Source organism: Mya arenaria, chromosome 6, assembly GCF_026914265.1.
Source record: "Mya arenaria isolate MELC-2E11 chromosome 6, ASM2691426v1".
In the NCBI taxonomy this organism is placed as follows: Eukaryota; Metazoa; Mollusca; class Bivalvia; order Myida; family Myidae; genus Mya; species Mya arenaria.
In genome coordinates, this window is record NC_069127.1 from 64,988,543 (window position 1) to 65,010,236 (window position 21,694).

The 21,694-nt window shown below is 36.3% G+C and overlaps 1 protein-coding gene across 6 annotated transcripts in view; it reads right to left on the reverse strand.

Moving 5' to 3' along the window:
* Nucleotides 1-15,663, reverse strand: part of LOC128238725 (dual specificity protein phosphatase 14-like) — a 30,171-nt gene extending 14,508 nt beyond the window's left edge. Inside the window, exon 1 of one of the 6 annotated variants that reach the window (XM_052954905.1) lies at nucleotides 15,551-15,663. In XM_052954905.1, coding sequence (XP_052810865.1) covers nucleotides 15,551-15,594 — 44 coding nt within the window. In that variant the 5' untranslated portion in view covers nucleotides 15,595-15,663. Of the gene's footprint in view, nucleotides 1-773; nucleotides 855-2,536; nucleotides 2,618-9,517; nucleotides 10,253-15,550 lie in introns of those variants that run through there. The other 5 variants (XM_052954909.1, XM_052954903.1, XM_052954906.1 and 2 more) reach the window with 5 other exon arrangements.
* Nucleotides 15,664-21,694: the final 6,031 nt, after the last annotated feature.

Genomic DNA, 21,694 nt, shown 5'->3' on the forward strand with positions numbered 1-21,694 from the left:
TATTAGACTGTTGACAAAAATCAGATCGCAAGGGCTTCATGTTTATGTTAAAAAAATGATGTTTTATTGTTCACCTTTCTTGAGGCGTTAGTAACGCTTTTAGCCATAAATCATTAATTTACCGTAACGTAAATGTGAAAATCTGCGATCTGATCTGTTTTGTCAGCAGGCTTAAATCACTGGTTTTGAGATATGTAGGCAAACTTTAGCTCATTCCAAGAGAAAAATAAAAACATTTGGCAATATAGTAAATCTGTGAGAGTGCAGCTTTAAAGTATAAATTATATATTTCGTATCAACAAAAAACATTTGGTTAAACAAACAATTCACCCCAACAAAAGATGCTAGGCGTCTGACCCGATCTGGGTTTAAACTTAGAGAATAATGATAAGTTTTGGGGAATATATTACAATAGCAGAACACCTGAAACATATTAATGTGCTCGTAAAACTAATGCATTAAACGCGGTGAAGCGTTTTGTAAAATAATAAAGTTTTACGTTTGTTTTACGTTTTGAAAATATTTAGTAAACTTGTTCTACTGAGCACTTCGTAAAACATTTATTCTATAATTAAGCATAATATTGGCGCCGGCGATTCATGTACAGAAACATATGTGTAGAATGGACGCATAAATACATGCAAAGAACCTAATTGAAGAATATATAGTAGCAAATGATTTGATCAATTATCAAACCCCCTTTTATATCGATATGACTTATATAATTATTGATATACACTTTTTAAGAACATTCGTTCAATAAAACAATTTACCTGTAGAATACTAATTCCATTTTCAATCTTCAGTGTATGTATTAAAAAAGTATCAAACACTTTAATACCACCACTACAAGTCAACGTTGTGTAAGATACTGTCACTTTACGTCTCTCATTTCATTCACAATAATGCAATTAGTTGACCATTAATAAAACACAAATATTCCCATGAGTGTTATTCACAAATGCACAGAAAAATGTATGAGTAATTTGTAGACCTCCCAGGGGGTTATGTGACAACGCAATCACCCAAACAACCACTTTATCCGACAGGACGTAAATATTATTTAGGCGCAATTGTTTCCACACATTTGACAATTACTTTTTTTCTTTTCACGTTAATAGTTAAAATATCATCTTAAGGTTTTTGCAAAGCACACTATCTTGTAAACAACATAGTAGTTTCCAAGTAAATGTGAATACAATTTGATTTATCTTCTTGAAAACAAATCTTTTGACGTCAACTGTTACTCAGACAGAATATTTACTCCAAAAATTGTGTGAATAAGCTTTTCCTTTAAAATCTTTAAGGTTCACTAACACGCTGGTCAACGAAATACCACAGGATTTTTTTCCTGCCCGCGCCCCGGGTCATTTGGCACGCTTCGGACAACGTAATACAGATTTACGTCAACGTTGTCGTTCACCATTAACAACGTGGACGCCTGTATACGGTACGCACACTATACTTGATATCCAGATTTCCAGTACACTGTGTGATATGAATTCGGAAGTTATGAAATATAGTCTATATACATATAAGATGAAGCTGAATTATTCATGTCCAGGGTATTTCGCGGCAAAGAGGGTCAAAGATGCCGGCACAATGGCTTCATAATCAGCATCCCTACCCCCATGGGATAAGATGCCTGTATATTGAACAGTTTCTTGCTCTATACGGTGAAATCTGTATTTACGTTGCCCATTGCCATAAAGATAATAACGCTAACGCACATTAGCTTTTAGAAGTACCACTATTAGAATCCCCCATCCCCCTAAAATCGTCTAAGTTTACTTTTCATTTATATATTGGTGAAAAAAAAGTATAACAAAACGCCCAAAATATTCAATTTGGGACTAAAACATGTTAATATTGTCCTCGAAATGTTCCCCAATCCCCCTTATCAACACTTCATACCAAATAAATTTCGGTTCTACGGGACGGGCACAAGTCAAATGAGTACGCCCCCTACACTCCCCCGCTCCCTAACATCAAAACCTGGATCCGCCCTTGAGTACAAATGTATACCACAAACTACATTCACTTGTGACAACTTTTACTTCATTAACAGCGAACACATACCACTTAGCATGTATAATATACTTAAAACATACATGACAGAGGACGAATATTTGTCCATACATGTGTTTGATTAACTTCAAACTCGTGACCTGTCAATGATTTGATATGGAAGCTTCATTGATAACCGTGTATTTATAAAAACGATACCGTATCATGGAGAAATTCATACACAAACAATCATACATCAACTGATGTGGAATAGTATCATTTTACACTAAGAACAGATCTAAAATCTTAGATCTTAGATATTGCATAAAGGATCATAGTAGTAAAGCACATACTGATCAATCAATATAAACCAATATTTAAAGCAATATACCAATGTTTTAAATGTATTATTAAGACGAAGTACATACATATTTTAGTCTCATATAGTGTATTACATTCAGAAATAATGATATGAACAGACCTATTAAAGCTTATTCATCAAAATCGCATAAAACAAAAGCGTAACTACCTTCAGTTGGTGCTTAAAAGCTCCCATGTTAAGGTTTAATCCAAGATTGCCACACTGACGATTAAAATCAATGAACATGTCAGTGGCTCGTCGTTAAAGGGACTTGTTCACGTTTTCAGTGAAGGGCTAGTATTGTAAAATAATTTGGGGCGAGGTGTTAAATAAATGCTTGTTTTAATTGTAAGACATTATTAAACGTTCAAATTGGCGAACTGTTGTTAAATGCTTATAGTCGCACAATATAAGTTGACGCATTATTATTTTTAAATGCATGATCATGTTTAAATTATCAAAACAAAAAGGTATATGATTTAGGTATACAACATGTATTTAAAATAATACTAGCGATGTTTTGGCACATTTAATGGGTGATTAATGGCCACGTAGCTATTTATAAAGGTATTCTTTTTTTATCTGTAACAAAATCAAATGTTTTTGTTATCATATATGATTAAAGTCAAATGAGTTAGATATGAAAATGCATAAATATATGACAAAAAAAAAACGCTCATTTTATGCTCATTTTGCCGAAAAGCGTTAGCAGTCCTATTGGAATTTACTAGAAAATTATTTTAAGCTTTGATTTACAAAATTATGTTGACAAACTGTAAACCATACAGCATATAATACTTGTGTGTAGTTTTTTTAGTAATTTTCTACGGAAACATGTACAGAAAACATTTTTTTTTCAAGCGCTTGATCTCATCACAATCATGTCTAGGTGTTTCAGCCAATTGCTGTTTGTTGGTCTTTGTAAAAAGTAAGTATAATACCTCATTTTCCACAAAGTTTAAAAACAATCATTGCCACCATTGAAGCTGTGAGAGTGTTCCTCTAACTTGGCATTGCATTAAATTTTGAACATTTGCCAGCTCGTTCAAATATTTATGTGTACTTTAAAGCCTTAAAGGTTTAAATCTAATATTTGACTGAATGTAAGTGGTAGTTTTATGTATTTAAAATGATTGGTTTTCGATTCTATATTTATTTATGACGAGTCTTAGCCATGTATAAACATTGATGTTAAAACATGTATAATGGGCATACATGTATTGACAGAATTTAACCAGCGTAAATATATTCAATTATAAATGTTTATTAACTTTTTCACTGGATTACCTTCTTTGTAATTCGGATTATATTCAGTGATCAACATTATATTTTGTCCAATGAGAAGGCAGTATTTATCAAGTGTTTCAATACATTCATTTCAGCAAATCAGCAGTTTAATGAGTTGAAGCGGTAGATATAAACAGTGGCTGGCCCAATTTGTGGATAGATAACACTTTATAATGTAGACCCCTAAAAACCTTAAATATTGTTGGTGTTTACTCAAGTATAAGCAATTTCTTAAAGGTATCTTAGAAATGACTGTTGAATGCCTGGTTGCCCAATATTATTTTGTTATTTTTTTAATTTTTAAGAGTTCCATAAGATGAAAAAGAAGATACAAAACATATACCTCAAATAATTGAACAGACACGTATGCACTACTTCAAAATAGCCAAGTTTACGTCCAATTTCAGTTGAAATAAAGGGCATTGCCAATTATAAAATCTGTAATCAATGTACGAATAATGTATTTACGATCTACAAAATCAGGTATAACCCTTTCAAACGATACCAAATTTTAGGGTTTGTTTAGGGTCGCAAGGCATCCCCAGCGGATCCATGCACCCCCTCCCCCCCCCCCAAACGGTCCAAGTGTACTTTTCATTTCCATATAGGAGAATGAATTACGCCCAAATAATTGCACCATTTTGGGCTAGAAATTGTTATGTTTTTCGTAGGCAAGTACACACCCAAACCCCCTGCCGACAACTAAAAATATTTCCGTTCTGAGGGAGCCCCCCCCCCCTTATGTTACGCCCACTCTCACACCCCTGGCATCATACTTCTTTAACGTGAACGCTAGTTATGGAACTGAATTGAACAGCTAATTTATGGGTCGGATACCTTAAACACTGATATGCTTATAAGAGCAAACGTACGCGACAGGCAATCCTTTTGGAGTGTGAACCTGAATAATAGGCATTTCCCCATAAAGTAATCGCCGGCAATCACGGTACTGCCATGGGACAATTGACTGACAAAATCTCGTTTAAATGAATATGCATGAGGCAGGGGAGATATATTTTTTCCAATGAATTCGCATGATACAATTAAATCTTCCGCAATAAACCCTTCAGTGTCTGTGGCCTCCAAGGCCGAGTGGTCTTGCCTGCTGTATTTAAATATTGTACTGAAAATGCGGACCCGGTTCAACTCCAGCTTTCATCAGAAAAAAGAAGGGAAAAGTTTCAGGTACAATTATTCATGATAACGAGAGTTTCCTAGCCAAATCGCCGACCGTACACAAGCACAGCGTAGCGTAGTAGTGTATCGGGAGTATCCGACGATGCCATCAATTATAAAACGATGGTAATCTTGGTAATGTAAACTTTACGCAATGAAAAGAGCTTGTAAAGGTATAACTATGTGATAAAAAATGACATTTGTTGAAACCGCATGTATACACTATTTATAAAATTTCAATCTGTTTAAAGCTGCACTCTCACAGATTGAACGTTTTGACAACTTCTTTTTTTTCTTCAAGCGAGCCAATTTATGCGAAAGTGCATGGAAACCAGTGATAAAAGACTGCTGACAAAAATCAGAATAACTTTAAAGCTATCGTAAATATAAACGCTGACCGGTGATTCCTTGATAAACCAGAATTAAGAGAGGTATACTTTAGTCAATTATCATTTTAAAACAATTACGACAAGGTAAAGGTAATCCTATATGGTCATCGGTTCAAGTACTATACTTATCTAGAACAATATTTTAGTCAGTTTACCAAACAGTGCCTATAGGGAAAGTATTGTAGAAGTTGTAACCTTAGTACAATAACGCAAGAACTGCATAAAGAAATATACGCAGATATTGAGTTCTTGCTTTCAACGACGACATGCAAATAAAAACACATTGACCGAGTTATTAAAACGCTTCATTGTACTAATTAAAATGACATTTGGAATATCTCCAGTTATAATTGGGTTTGTCTGTCATTATTGGCACCAAATAAAATAGTTCTTTGTCAGTAATGGCTGATCCTATCAATTAAATTGTTATCGATACGTCAAAACTAATCGTTAGCTTAAGCAATGTATATCCCTCTTAATAGAACATAAACAGTCGATACGATCATAAACATAATATCGTTTTATATGGATATATGCTTTGCTTTGGTTATCTAAAGATTCGTTCATACAGAGGACAGAAAAAACACGTATTTGTCCGGTTAGCGCATTATTTAGCGAGTATTTCAACAAGGCGACCAGGGTTCGATTCCCGGTCTGGGCTCAAATGAATTCGGTTGGTGGTCGCCAAGCCGAACAATGTGGATTTTCTTCATCTTCTCCGGTTCCCCCTACAACACAAGAGCACGCTCTCGCGCAACATCGTGCCAACGAGAAGAACTAAGTTTAAGTAAATATAACTTTCTTCACAATAGTTATAAAATGAATAAAGTTTAAATTAAACAAAAGACACATTTTGATAGTACCTTTTCTAGAGGAAATATTTACTTGTTTTAAAGCGTTTTACTTTAATAAAGCACTGTACAAATGATATTTTGGTGTTCAGACGCATGCCTCCCCCAATAGGATCGCCGGAAAGACTCACATTTAATCCTTAAGAAGAAATCTGACAACCAAAAAATCCATTTAATTAGATTACAACCGTCACATTTCCATTTATTGTCGATAATAACCGCCAAATTTCCACTCAGTCATTCAAATGGATTTTTTCAAGTGAGTTATTTAGAAGCTCGCACATGCTTAGTATTAAGGCATTTCGCGCTAAACACTAAGAACATAATATTTTTTTTCATAATGTGTAAGTTGGCACCGGGCTGACATAATCGTCTAGGAGACCATAAATAAACTCTAACTATTACATATATGATAATTGTTCCAGTGTGAAATGGCAACGAATGAGCACCAAAAGCTATATGACACGAGGGGCATAGCCACCAGCGAACTATTTACTAATTGTGTTCACTTGGTTACAAATATTGCAATCTTATACTGAAACAACAATATTCTTCTTTTAGTATATGTTTATTTTTTGAAAAAAATGATAAATGACAGTTAAATGTAGTTTTTCAGAAAAGCGCGCCAAATTGTATGTCGAATGTTTTTGGATCGTTCGGATCTGTGTCCCAGCCCTGTGTACGCGTCGATGTTTAAAACAGTGAAATATCATTTATTTCACTCATAACGCTTTATAAACCAGCGGAACATACAAAAAACAAACAACATTTGACTTTGCAAACAGCTTATAAATATACAACACACCATATTATACCTTGCATATCATAGACTATACTTAACAGCTAAACGGAATGTTTTGTTACTTCGAACGCTGAATTCGTTCAGGATTAATCATTACTGGCATAAGATACCTTGGGCAATGTAAGAAGAAGACTTTTGCAATTATGTTCTAACAAAAAAAAGTAACATATGCTGCCAAGAAATATACAAAGACGTGGTTTCTTGGCTCAAGACAGACTGTCGTTTTTTTTTTACTTATACAGCTATCAATCGTTACAACTAGGCCATCTCCAGCAAGCTTCGAGATAGACAATGGCCAAGGTGTTCTGATTGATATAGCTATGTATGTTTCCTATTCGTGTAATACCAAATGGATGTGCGTGACTACGATACTGAATGAACGATTCATTGCTAGAGCTATCACAGAATGGATGATGAAACTACCTCCCGCACGAAGAGGACAGCTATTGATCCAGGCAGATAAAACAAATATACATCACAAGAACTATTACTGAAGATGCTGTCGGCATATACCACTAGACTTGCTATAAATCACTCATTGTCACACAATCTGAATTATAAATCACTCGTACGAAGTTTCCAGCCAGAGGTGTTGGAGATGAATCACACACAAGGATCTCTATGTATACTTTTTAGTAAACAAGAGTCATTACTCTATTGATAAAACGTTCGCACTCCGCCCATTCTTAATCATTAGGAATTTACTTCAGGTAATCTAAGTATAACCTTAGGCCGGATAATGCACTAGTCAATTGTCACCAGGGTCCCCCTAGGACCGGGGAATAGCGGGGACTTCGACTTTCCGTCCAGTCAAGCCCGGGTAAAATCGCCGCCCTGCGGGGATGAACTGCTGGGAAAATCCCCGCCAAATGCCCCCACACCCAAGGGACCCTAGGTAAGGCCCACCCCCGCTATTTTGGTCTTGAAGATAAAACCATCGCATTCACCCGGCATTGCGGGGCAACCTGGAAGGTAAAAACACGACCCACTTCCCAGGCCATCCCCGGTATACCCCCGGACCTAGGGGCCGTGGTTACAATTGACTGGTGCATATTAAAGAACTCTTTCATATACGTATGTAATGCAAAAAAATACATGTATTATAGTAAACCATCTTCGGGTGTAATAATTAGACAAATACACCGTCAAGTTTTATAAGAAGTTTGCCGTAACATACTGTATTTTCCAAAAACTATTAGTCGGATACGTTTCCGCATGTTGATGTATAAATCTCCCTGTTTTACGAATATTGTAAATTAATGTCTACATTTTCTGTTGCCAACAATGAGGTCGCTGTACTCTCGTAGCTTGGCAAACAGGATTAAATAAGACGTAACAAAAAATTGTGTGTTTCCGGTTTGCCGACCGACCCCGACTCTAGGCATTATACTGTACTGCAAACTGACATTTTTAAGGGGACTTAGGGTATCTCTCCGAATATTTTTTTTACAATTTATCGTCCGAAAGGGTGCATTTTTAGCGCATCTTATTACTTTTTTCTGCGATATTGACATAAAAAGTAAACTTGGGCGATTTTACGGGGTGGGGCACGCCAAGGGTGTGCTCCCGAATCCGCTTGTGCAACCTATCTCACTAAGATTTTGAGGGCAGAGAAATCGAAAACATTCAATTTGTCTTGGCCGTATTGCCATGCAATTCCTAGATGTACCTATCAATGTCGCGTACCTCAGGGACAACAGCCAATATCCGGACAGAATACAAAACATACCAATTACCAGGATTATATGGGACAGAAAAAACCCCACAAAGACACAAACTACATTGATGTTTACTTGGCGCAACTACAAAGTACATTAGTTTATTAAATGCTTTTTCGGTGGTTTATAGAGACTATCTGACAGTGAAATAGCAATACTATTTCGTTGTTTTACCAATGAATTAACATTGTGATAGTTTTCACTGTTTTGAGAGTTGAGTCCTCTCACACACTCACAACTCCAAATTAAACGTCAACGTGCACATGGCGTTTAACATTCAATAGCTTTAAGCACCATTCAATTATAACCACGCCCCCTCCCCCGGTCCCGGGAATAGCGGGGAATTTGACTTCCGGCCAGGCCTCTATTTTTGGCGCGAGTACAAAACCACCGCATTCACCCGGCACTTTGGGGCCACCTGGAAGGTAAAAGCACGGCCGATTTCCCCGGCTATCTCTGGTATATCCCCGAACCTGTGTGTGTGTGTGTGGGGGGGGGGGGGGGGGGGGGGGCTCATAACGAGCTCATATAGGTCTACAAGTATCACTGCCCGGATGATGTGATTTTTATATACTGAAAGTTAGATTACATTAACTTGATTAAGTACTGCACATACCTTATTCATAGATACTATTATGATGTCAACCAAATGAAATCGTTGTTGTACGATGCCATATGAAAACAACGCACGGACTAGAGAGAGAACACATTATGACGTCACGCGTTCAACATTGATGACGTATTATTTCTTTTTTAAACCGAGTATAGTTTCGATGCACCCAACAATACCATCACTATGAAATGGAATTTAACTATATTGAATTCATAAATTCGTAATGTTAGCATTTTAAACGTTTTACTCTGACCCTGACGATACACCATAGTTAAGCCATGCATTGCAACAACTCTCGGAGGACCTTACTCACCTGAATGACACAGGATGGAACTAATGAATCCAAATCAATATTTCCCAGACACTTTAGAAGTATTTTTTCGCAGCCTTCGTTTTCTTAGCCACTTTTCCGATTGTTGCGTTTTTACCACGATTTCACATTAAAAATGAAATCTACGAGTTAAGGGATATTTTACTTGAACTGTAGAACTATTTCCTGCCACGTTCATGGTACTTGAATCCGTCCGATGAATGCAAAAGTACGTGTAGTTCAAATATTGTCAAAATCATTTGTATAAATAAATAATTGTCTGGTAAATGGCAATCATAACAAGGTCAATTCTGTGTTTTAGCGCTCAGGAAAAACTTGTTCCAGAAAGTTATCACATACATGTATTAAAATGTTACCGAACTATCAAATAATGAATCCCCTGGTATGTCTTAAAAACACTTAGAATATGTACTAACAGTAATATCACAAAATGGTCCTCTGTCTAGACTCGGAACGCTTCCTCTAGTGCACTGTAATTATTATCAACAGCAAACTGTTCACCTATTAAACGATATACACTTGGTGCTGATAACTCCTTACCAGATACCAGCAAGCCGTATTCGTAATTGTCGGCAACTTCAGAGAGAAGCACAAATCACAATAAATCGATCTGTCTGATCACGATGTACGATTTCTAATGCTGCAACAAACAGTTCTGGTATTTCTCAGAAATTCCGTGGAAAAAGGAATGTACGAGTACATTTATATTTTTCACTGAGGGCTCGTGCAAAAGTATCCCTTGATGCTCTACAGATGAAAGGCAGACAAAATGACAAAATCCTGTTAAGCTGCTTTACATTGCAGACGACTCCCTTTTTTCTTTGTTTTATGCCTATTTCGGTAAATAAGGAACAGTAAATTCAATACATTTCTTGGATTAGGAACTTTGTTATGCTTTTAGTAGTGAAAGCTTAAAAATAACGACACAATAAATTTTCCTATGTTCAGCTGTTGTTTTTTGGCCGGATGTGGATACCTATTGAAGACATAAAAGAAATATTACAAAAAAGCCTTACAGTCCTTATAATCCTGGCAGATATACATTTAATCAAATTTGTCAATTAAAAAGGTGTTTATAAAATATATAACACTGCTCTGATCTTTCATTTTGTCTATGATGTTAGTATATTTTTATAGACCTACGAAAGGTCGTTACCATCTGCAGGGCACAATTCATTAATACTTTGGGGTTAGGGGATGGGGGGCGGGGCGGGGCGGGGCGGGGCGGGTCGGGGCGAGGTGAGGGGTAAGCCTTTTATTTTAAGCCTTTTTCAGGCCTTTTGTATATTGATGGTAACGACCGTGTGTGTATTCGGTATTGAGACGGGAATAACTGTGTCGTCATTTTGACATTTGCGGTTGCTAATGGTCGTCGCAAATACCGAACGATGAAGGTGTATACATACTATAATTGATTATGCTTACTAATTTGGCCTGTTGGCATTATGAAATGAAAACCGTTAGATTAGCATCCTGATTATCCCAGAGGCAACATTTTCTCTTTGGAGCTCGCCAACCAGATAATACCGGTATATTTCGGCTGCGAGAAAAAAGAAGAGGATCAGAGTTTGTTTACATCCGGCTTTTTGTTGCGTTTTCTTGTCATTTTATTCGGTCAATCATACGAGCTTATAAATGCTTTCGGGGGATGTAGATTAATCACAGATCAGCATAAAATTCTGAAACTTGTCATTTTCTGATAATGGATATTGATATTGATAATGATATTTAGAATTCCAACGAAAATTGCATTTTTTCGCGCAATACATTCCACTTTATTCTTCTCGTCCAATCGTCAATAAGTCACGTGACTAGTGCTACTGCAGATTTCCATCTTGTTTCAACGGAGTGTTTAATTTGCGTTTTGATTATTTGGTCATCTCATTTATTAACTGTTTCTAAACCAATTATGGTTTTCATTTGTGTTCTTCGATCTGTTTAGTCGATGATGAACAGTTATTAAATTCGATCGATAGCTACTGGTTCGATCTTTTGGGGTCTGTATTCACCCTTCTTTGTAAGCCTTTCGCTACGCTCACCCTGCCCTTTCTTTATCATTTAAATGTTACTTCATGTCATCTAACCTTTCCATAACTTTGGCCATTTTGATGTGTGAAATAGCAAGACATTGAGCGTGTCAGATATGGAATATATCTATTTATCATTATAGATTTTTATGCCAACAACAAAACTGAATAGAAAACATTTCCTTTAAAGGGTGTTTATTTTTGTCAATTTATTATCTGTGGACATGTTGATTTCAATCGAAAAAAACGGCATTCGTCCGAAAATAAGATGAGTATATACTATCAAACAACAGAACTGTTTCATTGCAAAAGTGGCTGATATTATATGGATCTCCTGGGAAAGCAACTGGCGTCAAAGTTGGGACCAGTGTCTGGTCACATAGGCAGAAAACTCTTATAGTAATTATGTGATATATCACGAGTCTAATGCAATTTCCGATCTCACGGATCTTTGGGACTGCATGTATATAGAAATTGTACGGCTGGGCAGAGTAAGTGCAGCAAACGAGCCCTTCATAATCATTTAAATATTACTTCAGGTCATCTAACTGTCTTAGAGTACTATCTCATCCGTTACACATTGTCAACACAAAATGCCGAACCCCCGCGAAAGTTAATCACTAATTCTTTGTGATTCGGCCTAGTACTTAATGGTTACCTATCTGCATTTTCATTGGATGAACATGTCGGTTGTATTCTAAATGTGATTAATGCATACTTTAATTTTGAAATTCTCCATTTTTCAGAGTAATAGGATTCCGGAATCTCTATTAAACACACTAGAGTTGGCAACTATTTCTGATATGACGCCGATTGATCAAAAATCATTATTAGTGATATATTGAAATGCTCAATGGTATATAACGCCAAGTTTGCAAGTAAGATACATGACAGTCGAGGAAATGCCAACACTTGGTACATCCATATAGACCGCATGAGTACATCCCGGAATCGTGATCCCTCGGAGGCACACACATTACACTCGAATTATGAACATATTAGTCTCGGTTTGTGATATATATCACGGAGAAATGATCACAAATTACAACCAAATTATGAACATAAAAGTCTCGGTTTGTGAAATACATCCCGGAGTAGTGGTCATTCGAAATGAACACAAAATACAACTAAATTATGAACATAATAGTCTCGTTTTGTGAAATATATCCCGGAGTAGTGGTCATTCGAAATGAACACAAAATACAACTAAATTATGAACATAATAGTCTCGTTTTGTGAAATACATCCCGGAGTAGTGGTCATTCGAAATGAACACAAAATACAACTAAATTATGAACATAAAAGTCTCGTTTTGTGAAATACATCCCGGAGTAGTGGTCATTCGAAATGAACACAAAATACAACTTAATTATGAACATAAAAGTCTCGGTTTGTGAAATACATCCCGGAGTAGTGGTCATTCGAAATGAACACAAAATACAACTAAATTATGAACATAAAAGTCTCGTTTTGTGAAATACATCCCGGAGTAGTGGTCATTCGAAATGAACACAAAATACAACCAAATTATGAACATAAAAGTCTCGTTTTGTGAAATACATCCCGGAGTAGTGGTCATTCGAAATGAACACAAAATACAACTAAATTATGAACATAAAAGTCTCGTTTTGTGAAATACATCCCGGAGTAGTGGTCATTCGAAATGAACACAAAATACAACTAAATTATGAACATAAAAGTCTCGGTTTGTGATATACATCACGGAGAAGTGACCATTCGGAGGCACACAACATACACCTTAATTATGAACAAAGTAGTCTCGGTTTGTGATATACATCAAGGAGAAATGATCATTTAGAGCAAATTGAATAGTGATTATTCGGAAAAACACAAACTTAAACACATACCAATCTCGGTTGGTTTGTTCTGAGACTGAAATGCGAAATAGTGAAATGGACACGTCAGCACCCCCTATCTCGAGGGGCAAGCCCCTCATGTTTACAATGCAGTTTTAATAAATATTTCTACTCCAGACAATTCAAGAACACATTGGGATTATAGAATTATTCAGATTCCGTGGGAACCATTATGCACGAGAAATTTTGCTTCCGGGTATGACGTCATTAGTGTACTGTTCTCAACCTCTAAATTTCTACAGTTGATTAACTTTGTTCGATTTTACCCATGATCGATTCACTGCATGACTATGTTAAAAGGAATTACATCTCACAATAAATCCATCTGTCTAATCTGATTTCAAAGACTGCAACAAAAATCTCTGGTATTCCTCAGACGCTCCATGGAAAGATGAATGTATGAGTACAGTCACTGAGAGCAGTAATGAACGTGCTTGCGCAAAGGCGAGCATTCTATATTTTCCTTGATATAACGCACTGGTAGTATTACATTGCACTTTGTTGTTTAATGCCTATTTCTGAAAAGAAGGAACATTAAATTCAAGATGTTTCTACGGTTTTTTTATGAACTGTGTTCTACTTTAAGCAATAATAGCTATAACATAACGGCAATTGATAATTGCCTGCACTTATCTGTCAAGTTGGAAACAGGGGAATAATCATTAAACATATTATGTAATTTCTAAACTTAAATGAACTTTCTAATAAATAATAACCAAAATAGGAAAATGGTGTAAGTGGTTGAACATAAAATATGTATTTTTAATCAAATCAATGAAAATAAAATTTTGCCCACATAATTAACCTATTATAAGTCAGATATTGAACTTATGCACCAGTCAGTTGTAACCACGAATGCCGACCGTTAAATCTGTATAAACATCTCACATGGAAAACCCTTTGACGTTTTTATTTTCACAACGGTTTGTTTAATTTTTGAAACTGGCTAAAGTACAATTAACAAAATGATGCAACTATGTCATTTAGATAATATTTACTTAAGACTTAAAGTCATTAAAACTTTATTAAAACGTCTCACTGGATTCAAGGAGTATAAAGGATTTTCATCAGAACATAGAAAATAGACTACATGCATTAAACAAAGACATTTTGACAATTATAACTCTTCTTATTAGCTTAATAAATGTTTGCGTATAATGATAAACCGTGATTAAAGTCAAATAAACTCTGTTCTGTTCTGTTCTTACCATCGAACTTATACTATATTTTAATTTGAAGACTTATCAAGTATCACGAAAACTAGATCCGACCCAGTTGAATAAATCTACTCTACAAAATTCGTACTGAAACTCATCAGATCAGCATGCTCTTCTAAAATATGACATTTAAAAAAGATTTACGAGACGTCATATCTACAATTGAAATTAACCTATTCAAAAGAATTCTCAGAATATCTTAAATCAAGAAAACAACGGAGAGTTATGTTATAGATAGCGATTACATATGATGAAATAACACGATAGGAAATGCATCCACAGGTGAAAATTGGCAAAGTGAATACAAAGTGGGTGTAAGAATGCAGGCGTGTCGAGTACTCGGATGTATCGAAAGCTTCTGAATGATTCAGATTCCACGATTTCTCGTGCTGTAGGGTATGACGTAATTATTGCAAAGGTATCATTCGCGTTCATTTCGTACAGGTGATTTGTTCAATATCATCAGTGCGTGTGGCCATTTTACGGAGATTAAAACAGAGATATAAATACCTGATAGCGGAAAATATGCCAATACCGTTTTAAATAAGATAATAGTTATATTTTTTTTAATATGATTTTTATTTTCCGTCTTATTTCAGTCAGGTGGGCGACCCCGCCCCCACCCCACCCCCCACTATAGATGGGCAACCATGTGAGTGGACATTCTAATTCATAGAACAAACAGACGGTTGACAGGCAGACTGACAGACGGTTCGCCTGCATCTACGATCTATATCAAATCAGTCCTGCTTGACTTAAACGCGATATTTTAGTTGGCGTGAGACAGAAAACGCAAAGCCTAAAGGGTTCCAAAATGACTGTAAAATAAAGGTCCAATTTATACATGTATGCGTACACAAACATAAAGCATAAATAATTGTAAAATACACATACCTAAGCACTCCATACTTCACTAATCCAACACACAAACACGACATAATGGAGATGTGTGACCTAAAAGTGTCACGAGTTTAGTGAACAAAACTCGCTATAATTCGTATGGAAAAAGTTACGGTCAACGGAACGAAGAGTCGCTCATTTGAAAAACAAGAAAACAACATCTTCAATCTTATTTTCACGCTTGTTTTGATGGTTAACATAACTGTAATAATTGTTTGAATAAGTTGGGTCATTGTGTTGTGTTGTATTTAATACTTCTGACATAACTGTGAAACTGACAGACCCTAAATTTTATAAATTTTATTCTGATTTTAAAGTGATCTATGTGCATGTTTTTGTAAAAAAAGGTACATTTTTCCTCTCTCTTACAGTGTACATGAATTGTTTGAATACGAATTGTATAATTGAACGAATGCATTAACAAAGCACGTGTAACACATACTACCTATTAATACCTAAAATACCTTACAAGGTACTTTATGAGATACCGTTTGAATCTTGAATACGTGTTAATTAATTTCATACGTAATAACATCATATCAAAATTAATGAAACAACATGAATGACAAATCCGTCAGCCAGATTTCAACGCAATAAAAGGACAACAAAAAGAAAACTTGTCATTTGTCATTTAGTCATTTTGTTTACCATTTCAACACATCAAGTGAAAACACTGCCTGTTTCAGCAGGTTTGTGACGATGAAGTCTTCCCATATAGGGTGTCAGTCAGTGATAGTGCCACATATGAACTGAAAAGCCAATACCATTAGACCGTACCACAACGTACTTTCGGAGAGAAGCAGTATAAGTTCTGCCACCTATGATCTACCCATCACAAGAGAAGCCCAGACCATAATGCCGTAATACAACGTTGATTCATAGAAACGGGATAATATATGTCACCTATGGTCTACCCATTACTAAAGAAGCCTAGATCATAATCAGAGATTGTGCCTCATGTGGTCTAACCACCACAGGAGAAGTCATAACCATAGGTGGTAAAATCAGTAAGAGACTGTGCCTCCTATGGTCTAACCACTACATGAGAAGTTAAACCATAGGTGGCAAAATCAGTAAGAGATTGTGCCCCCTATGGTCTAACCATCACAGGAGAAGTCATAACCATTGGTGGCAAAATCAGTAAGAGACTGTGCCCCCTATGGTCTGACAAGCACAGGAGAAGTCATAACCATAGGTGGCAAAATCAGTAAGAGACTGTGCCCCCTATGGTCTAACCACCACAGGAGAAGTCATAACCATTGGTGGCAAAATCAGTAAGAGACTGTGCCCCCTATGGTCTAACCATCACAGGAGAAGTCATAACCATTGGTGGCAAAATCAGTAAGAGACTGTGCCTCCTATGGTCTGACAAGCACAGGAGAAGTCATAACCATAGGTGGCAAAATCAGTAAGAGATTGTGCCCCCCTATGGTCTAACCATCACAGGAGAAGTCATAACCATTGGTGGCAAAATCAGTAAGAGACTGTGCCCCTTATGGTCTAACCATCACAGGAGAAGTCATAACCATTGGTGGCAAAATCAGTAAGAGACTGTGCCCCCTATGGTCTAACCATCACAGGAGAAGTCATAACCATAGGTGGCAAAATCGGTAAGAGACTGTGCCCCCTATGGTCTAACCATCACAGGAGAAGTCATAACCATTGGTGGCAAAATCAGTAAGAGATTGTGCCCCCTATGGTCTAACCATCACAGGAGAAGTCATAACCATAGGTGGCAAAATCAGTAAGAGACTGTGCCTCCTATGGTCTAACCACCACAGGAGAAGTCATAACCATAGATTGTAATACCAAACAACAATATTCCTTTAAACCTGAAAGCCTAGATCATAATCAGAGATTGTGCCCCCTATGGTCTAACCACCACAGGAGAAGTCATAACTATAGGCGGCAAAATCAGTGAGAGACTGTGCCTCCTATGGTCTAATCACCACCGGGAGTCATAATCATAGGTGGCAAGATCAGTCAGAGATTGTGCCTCATAGCGTCTAACCACCATTGAAGAAGTCAAAACCATAGGTGGCAAGATCAGTTAGAGGCTGTGTCTCCTATGGTCTAACCACCACAGGAGAAGTCATAACCATAGGTGGCAAAATCAGTTAGAGGCTGTGTCTCCCATGGTCTAACCACCACAGGAGAAGTCATAACCATAGTTGGCAAAATCAGTAAGAGACTGTGCCCCCTATGGTCTAACCACTACATGAGAAGTCATTACCATTGGTGGCAAAATTAGTAAGAGACTGTGCCTTCTACGAGCTAACCACCACAGGAGAAGTCATAACCATAGGTGGCAAAATCAGTTAGAGGCTGTGTCTCCTATGGTCTAACCACCACAGGAGAAGTCATAACCATAGGTGGCAAAATCAGTAAGAGACTGTGCCCCCTATGGTCTAACCACCACAGAAGAAGTCATAACTATTGGCGGCAAAATCAGTAAGAGACTGTGCCTCCTATGGTCTAATCACCACCGGGAGTCATAATCATAGGTGGCAAGATCAGTCAGAGATTGTGCCTCATAGCGTCTAACCACCATTGAAGAAGTCAAAACCAAAGGTGGCAAGATCAGTTAGAGGCTGTGTCTCCTATGGTCTAACCACCACAGGAGAAGTCATAACCATAGGTGGCAAAATCAGTTAGAGGCTGTGTCTCCCATGGTCTAACCACCACAGGAGAAGTCATAACCATAGTTGGCAAAATCAGTAAGAGACTGTGCCCCCTATGGTCTAACCACTACATGAGAAGTCATTACCATTGGTGGCAAAATCAATAAGAGACTGTGCCTCCTATGAGCTAACCACCACAGGAAAAGTCATAACCATAGGTTGCAAAATCAGTTAGAGGCTGTGTCTCCTATGGTCTAACCACCACAGGAGAAGTCTAAACCATAGGTGGCAAGATCAGTAAGAGACTGTGCCCCCTATGGTCTAACCACCACAGGAGAAGTAATAACCATAGGTGGCAAAATCAGTAAGAGACTGTGCCTCCTATGGTCTAACCACCACAGGAGAAGTCATAACCATTGGTGGCAAAATCAGTAAGAGACTGTGCCTCCTATGGTCTAACCACCACAGGAGAAGTCATAACCATAGATTGTAATACCAAACAACAATATTCCTTTAAACCTGAAATTTCAACAACCTTGATTCAAAACATTCAGCTGATGCTGTATAATCCAATACATTACACAATCATTTCTTTTTCTCGGAAAAAAAATAAACAATTTAAATGTATCCTAACAATTCATTTTGCACTTCCTTTATTGTTTTGGAAATGTTTGAACATTAAAATCTGACAAAAATATGAAACTTGCATACCTTAAAGGGACTTGGTACCAAAAGACCGGCACATATAAAACAGTATTTCCTCAAATCAAGACTATACTTGCCAGTACTAGCTTTTATGAGACCGATAATACATGATTTGACATGGATAAAGACCTGAAAATTTTGTCGCTGTCTCAGCCAAGTGTATCCGTTTAGAAATACTGTAAAACTGCGGTCGCTCGAGGACGCCAGGGACCGAGTTGAAACCTCGAGTGATCCGATGTTTGGAACGACCCAAGTTTCCATTTTAGTCTGTTGTAAAATGTCTTACAATGCATTCAAACTTTGAAACCGTCAGTTTACTTCGGCGCGTAGCGTATAATGGTTTTTGACAATTTTCTTTTTTTCTTGCAGCTGTATAATCTGGGGTCTAGTCCCTTTAACATGTTAAAATAAACAAACAATCAGATACACTTTGTTTTCTATAATTTTAGAAAAATAATGGCAAACTGCTTTTCCGCTACAACAAACTGACCATTTGTTTGTCGGATCTGCCTCAAACAAAAATTGAAAAAAAAAATTTTTTTTGCGCCCGCACATATTATTTAGCCGCGCCAATTTACGTATTTGTTAACTTCTGATTTTGCCCTATTTTCTGATTTTCTTTTCCTTGGAATAAAACATGCAAATTCGACTTCACATTTTCATTTAAGGTATTTGCATGCTTTACATTTTTTGCGTGCAAACTTTTCTCGAGTCCAAACTAATCAGGTCCGGGTAACCGCAAAACAAATGACATTTTTGACAGTCTTTTTTTGCCGTGAACATTTTGCAAGGCGCACTGCTGTAATTCATTTTCGGTATTACTTTTCAGTTTTCGTAATATAAAATACACGTTTAAAGTGAAAATCAATGTCATAGTCAATGGATTATAGTCTTCAGTAAATAACATCAGTTTCACAGCGTCGAAGGAAATAATTATTTATGTGTGTATTCAAGTAATTCATTGTTTTGTACCCATATTTTAGTGCTAAATAATAACTAAGTCAGATTTTGAGTGCTAAACTTATTTTCAAATACACGGACACACGACTTACAACCATTGAACATGTTTTCGTGAGTTATGTTTTAAACTCTAAAATGCATTTTTCAGTATTCATATACTCGTAAGTGTTATAAACAGATAAAAAAGTACGACCTGTAAATGTTTTAGAAACAGTCTGTATTTACATATAAAGTATTATAATAACGTCAGTAAAATCAGAAAATAAAACGTTTTATTTGTAAAATGTCTGTTTTGATTTCCTCATTTTTTGTTCTTATCGCACTTATTTTCTTTGATCGATTAGTAATAAAGTGGCCCGTTACTAAAGTGGCCTGTTTCTTACGGGCATTGAAGCAATGGAGGCCGTCATGTTATTCTTTTTCAAGGCAGGGACCTATACACCTGAGGTTAGTGCTCAAGGCGAGGTCTTGTAACAGAAACATCTTTATTCCACCATCTGCACTTAATATAATAACCGGTGCCACATTTGCAGATTTCTCTGATACTGCTTCAATTATATTGTCCCACAATTCAATCCATAGTATCTTTTGTTTCTGTGTTATCAAAGTGATACTCTTATTCAAAATCAATACATACACATGTAATTAACAAACATCGATTTTGACTGGTAAACCTTTAACCACTTATTAAATAATGCATACATGGAAAATATTATTTACTGATAACAAGATTGTAACCATGAATTTTATAGCAGAAAGAGCAAATATATTAAATGATTGGTGAATGCCAAAAGATTTACTGTGATCTCCTCTTGTCTCATAAGGTAGAAATACCATGTTTTATGCTCATTTCTTTCAAATCAAACTCGTTATCCTTCATAAGAACCATTGTTTTTGACATCTATTCATCCTTTTTGGAATATTAAAACAACATTATTAGATGTGGTAAATCTTATTTGGGAGTAAGAGTGCATCTTTAACATTTTCCATCTTCTGTCATGTCAAAGTCACTACAATAAGACGAATTTTATCATGTGCTTCATGTGGATAAAATTTAGACCTGATCCAATATTTTTTAAAAAGCTCACATGATGAATTACTCTTACTAGTCTAAAATGCTTTTTGTGATAGCAAGTTAGATTAGAACGTAAAGAATACAATTATAAGTTGTTCTTTTATTTTCGAATTCTTGCACGTTACTATGAGGAATGCTGTCTTTAGAATATATCCACGTTTAAATTTCTGATGCAATGAAAGTTAATAGTGAAGCATTGGATCTTATTGCCATTTGTTAAATATTGAAAGATTTTTATGTGATACAATCAAAACCTTTTTCATTTATAACTGAGAACCTTTGTTTGCAATTAAAAAGCATTTCTCCTCATAATTGTATGATACATTTGGTAAGAAAAATACATTTAAAAAAAAATAAGTTTCGCTTTGCGCTCGTCTCTTAGATGCCTTAAATTTAAAAAAGAAGAGTTTTTTTTTATTTTATTTTGCTTCATTTACATTGCCATAACACGTGCATTCAATTGTAATTTACTAATTTGTGTAGATTCATTGCTTTATGTTGCCGCACAAGTTGGCCTGAGGGATTCGATAAGTCAATGACAAAACTAAGCCCAAAGGTGACGAAAATACTGAACAAACAATTCAACTATCACATTTTGAAGCCAAGAAGCTTTAGATGAAGTTCCGAAGATATAAGCGGGTTGAGATGTGGATTCGGTTAAGGCGTTCGTCCGAGGAGGTTACACTAGCTCACACTGGACAATATCTACTGAGCGATGCTAAATATGCAGGCTCTTGTATAAAGCTACATATTATTAAGTAATACACCAGTAAAAAA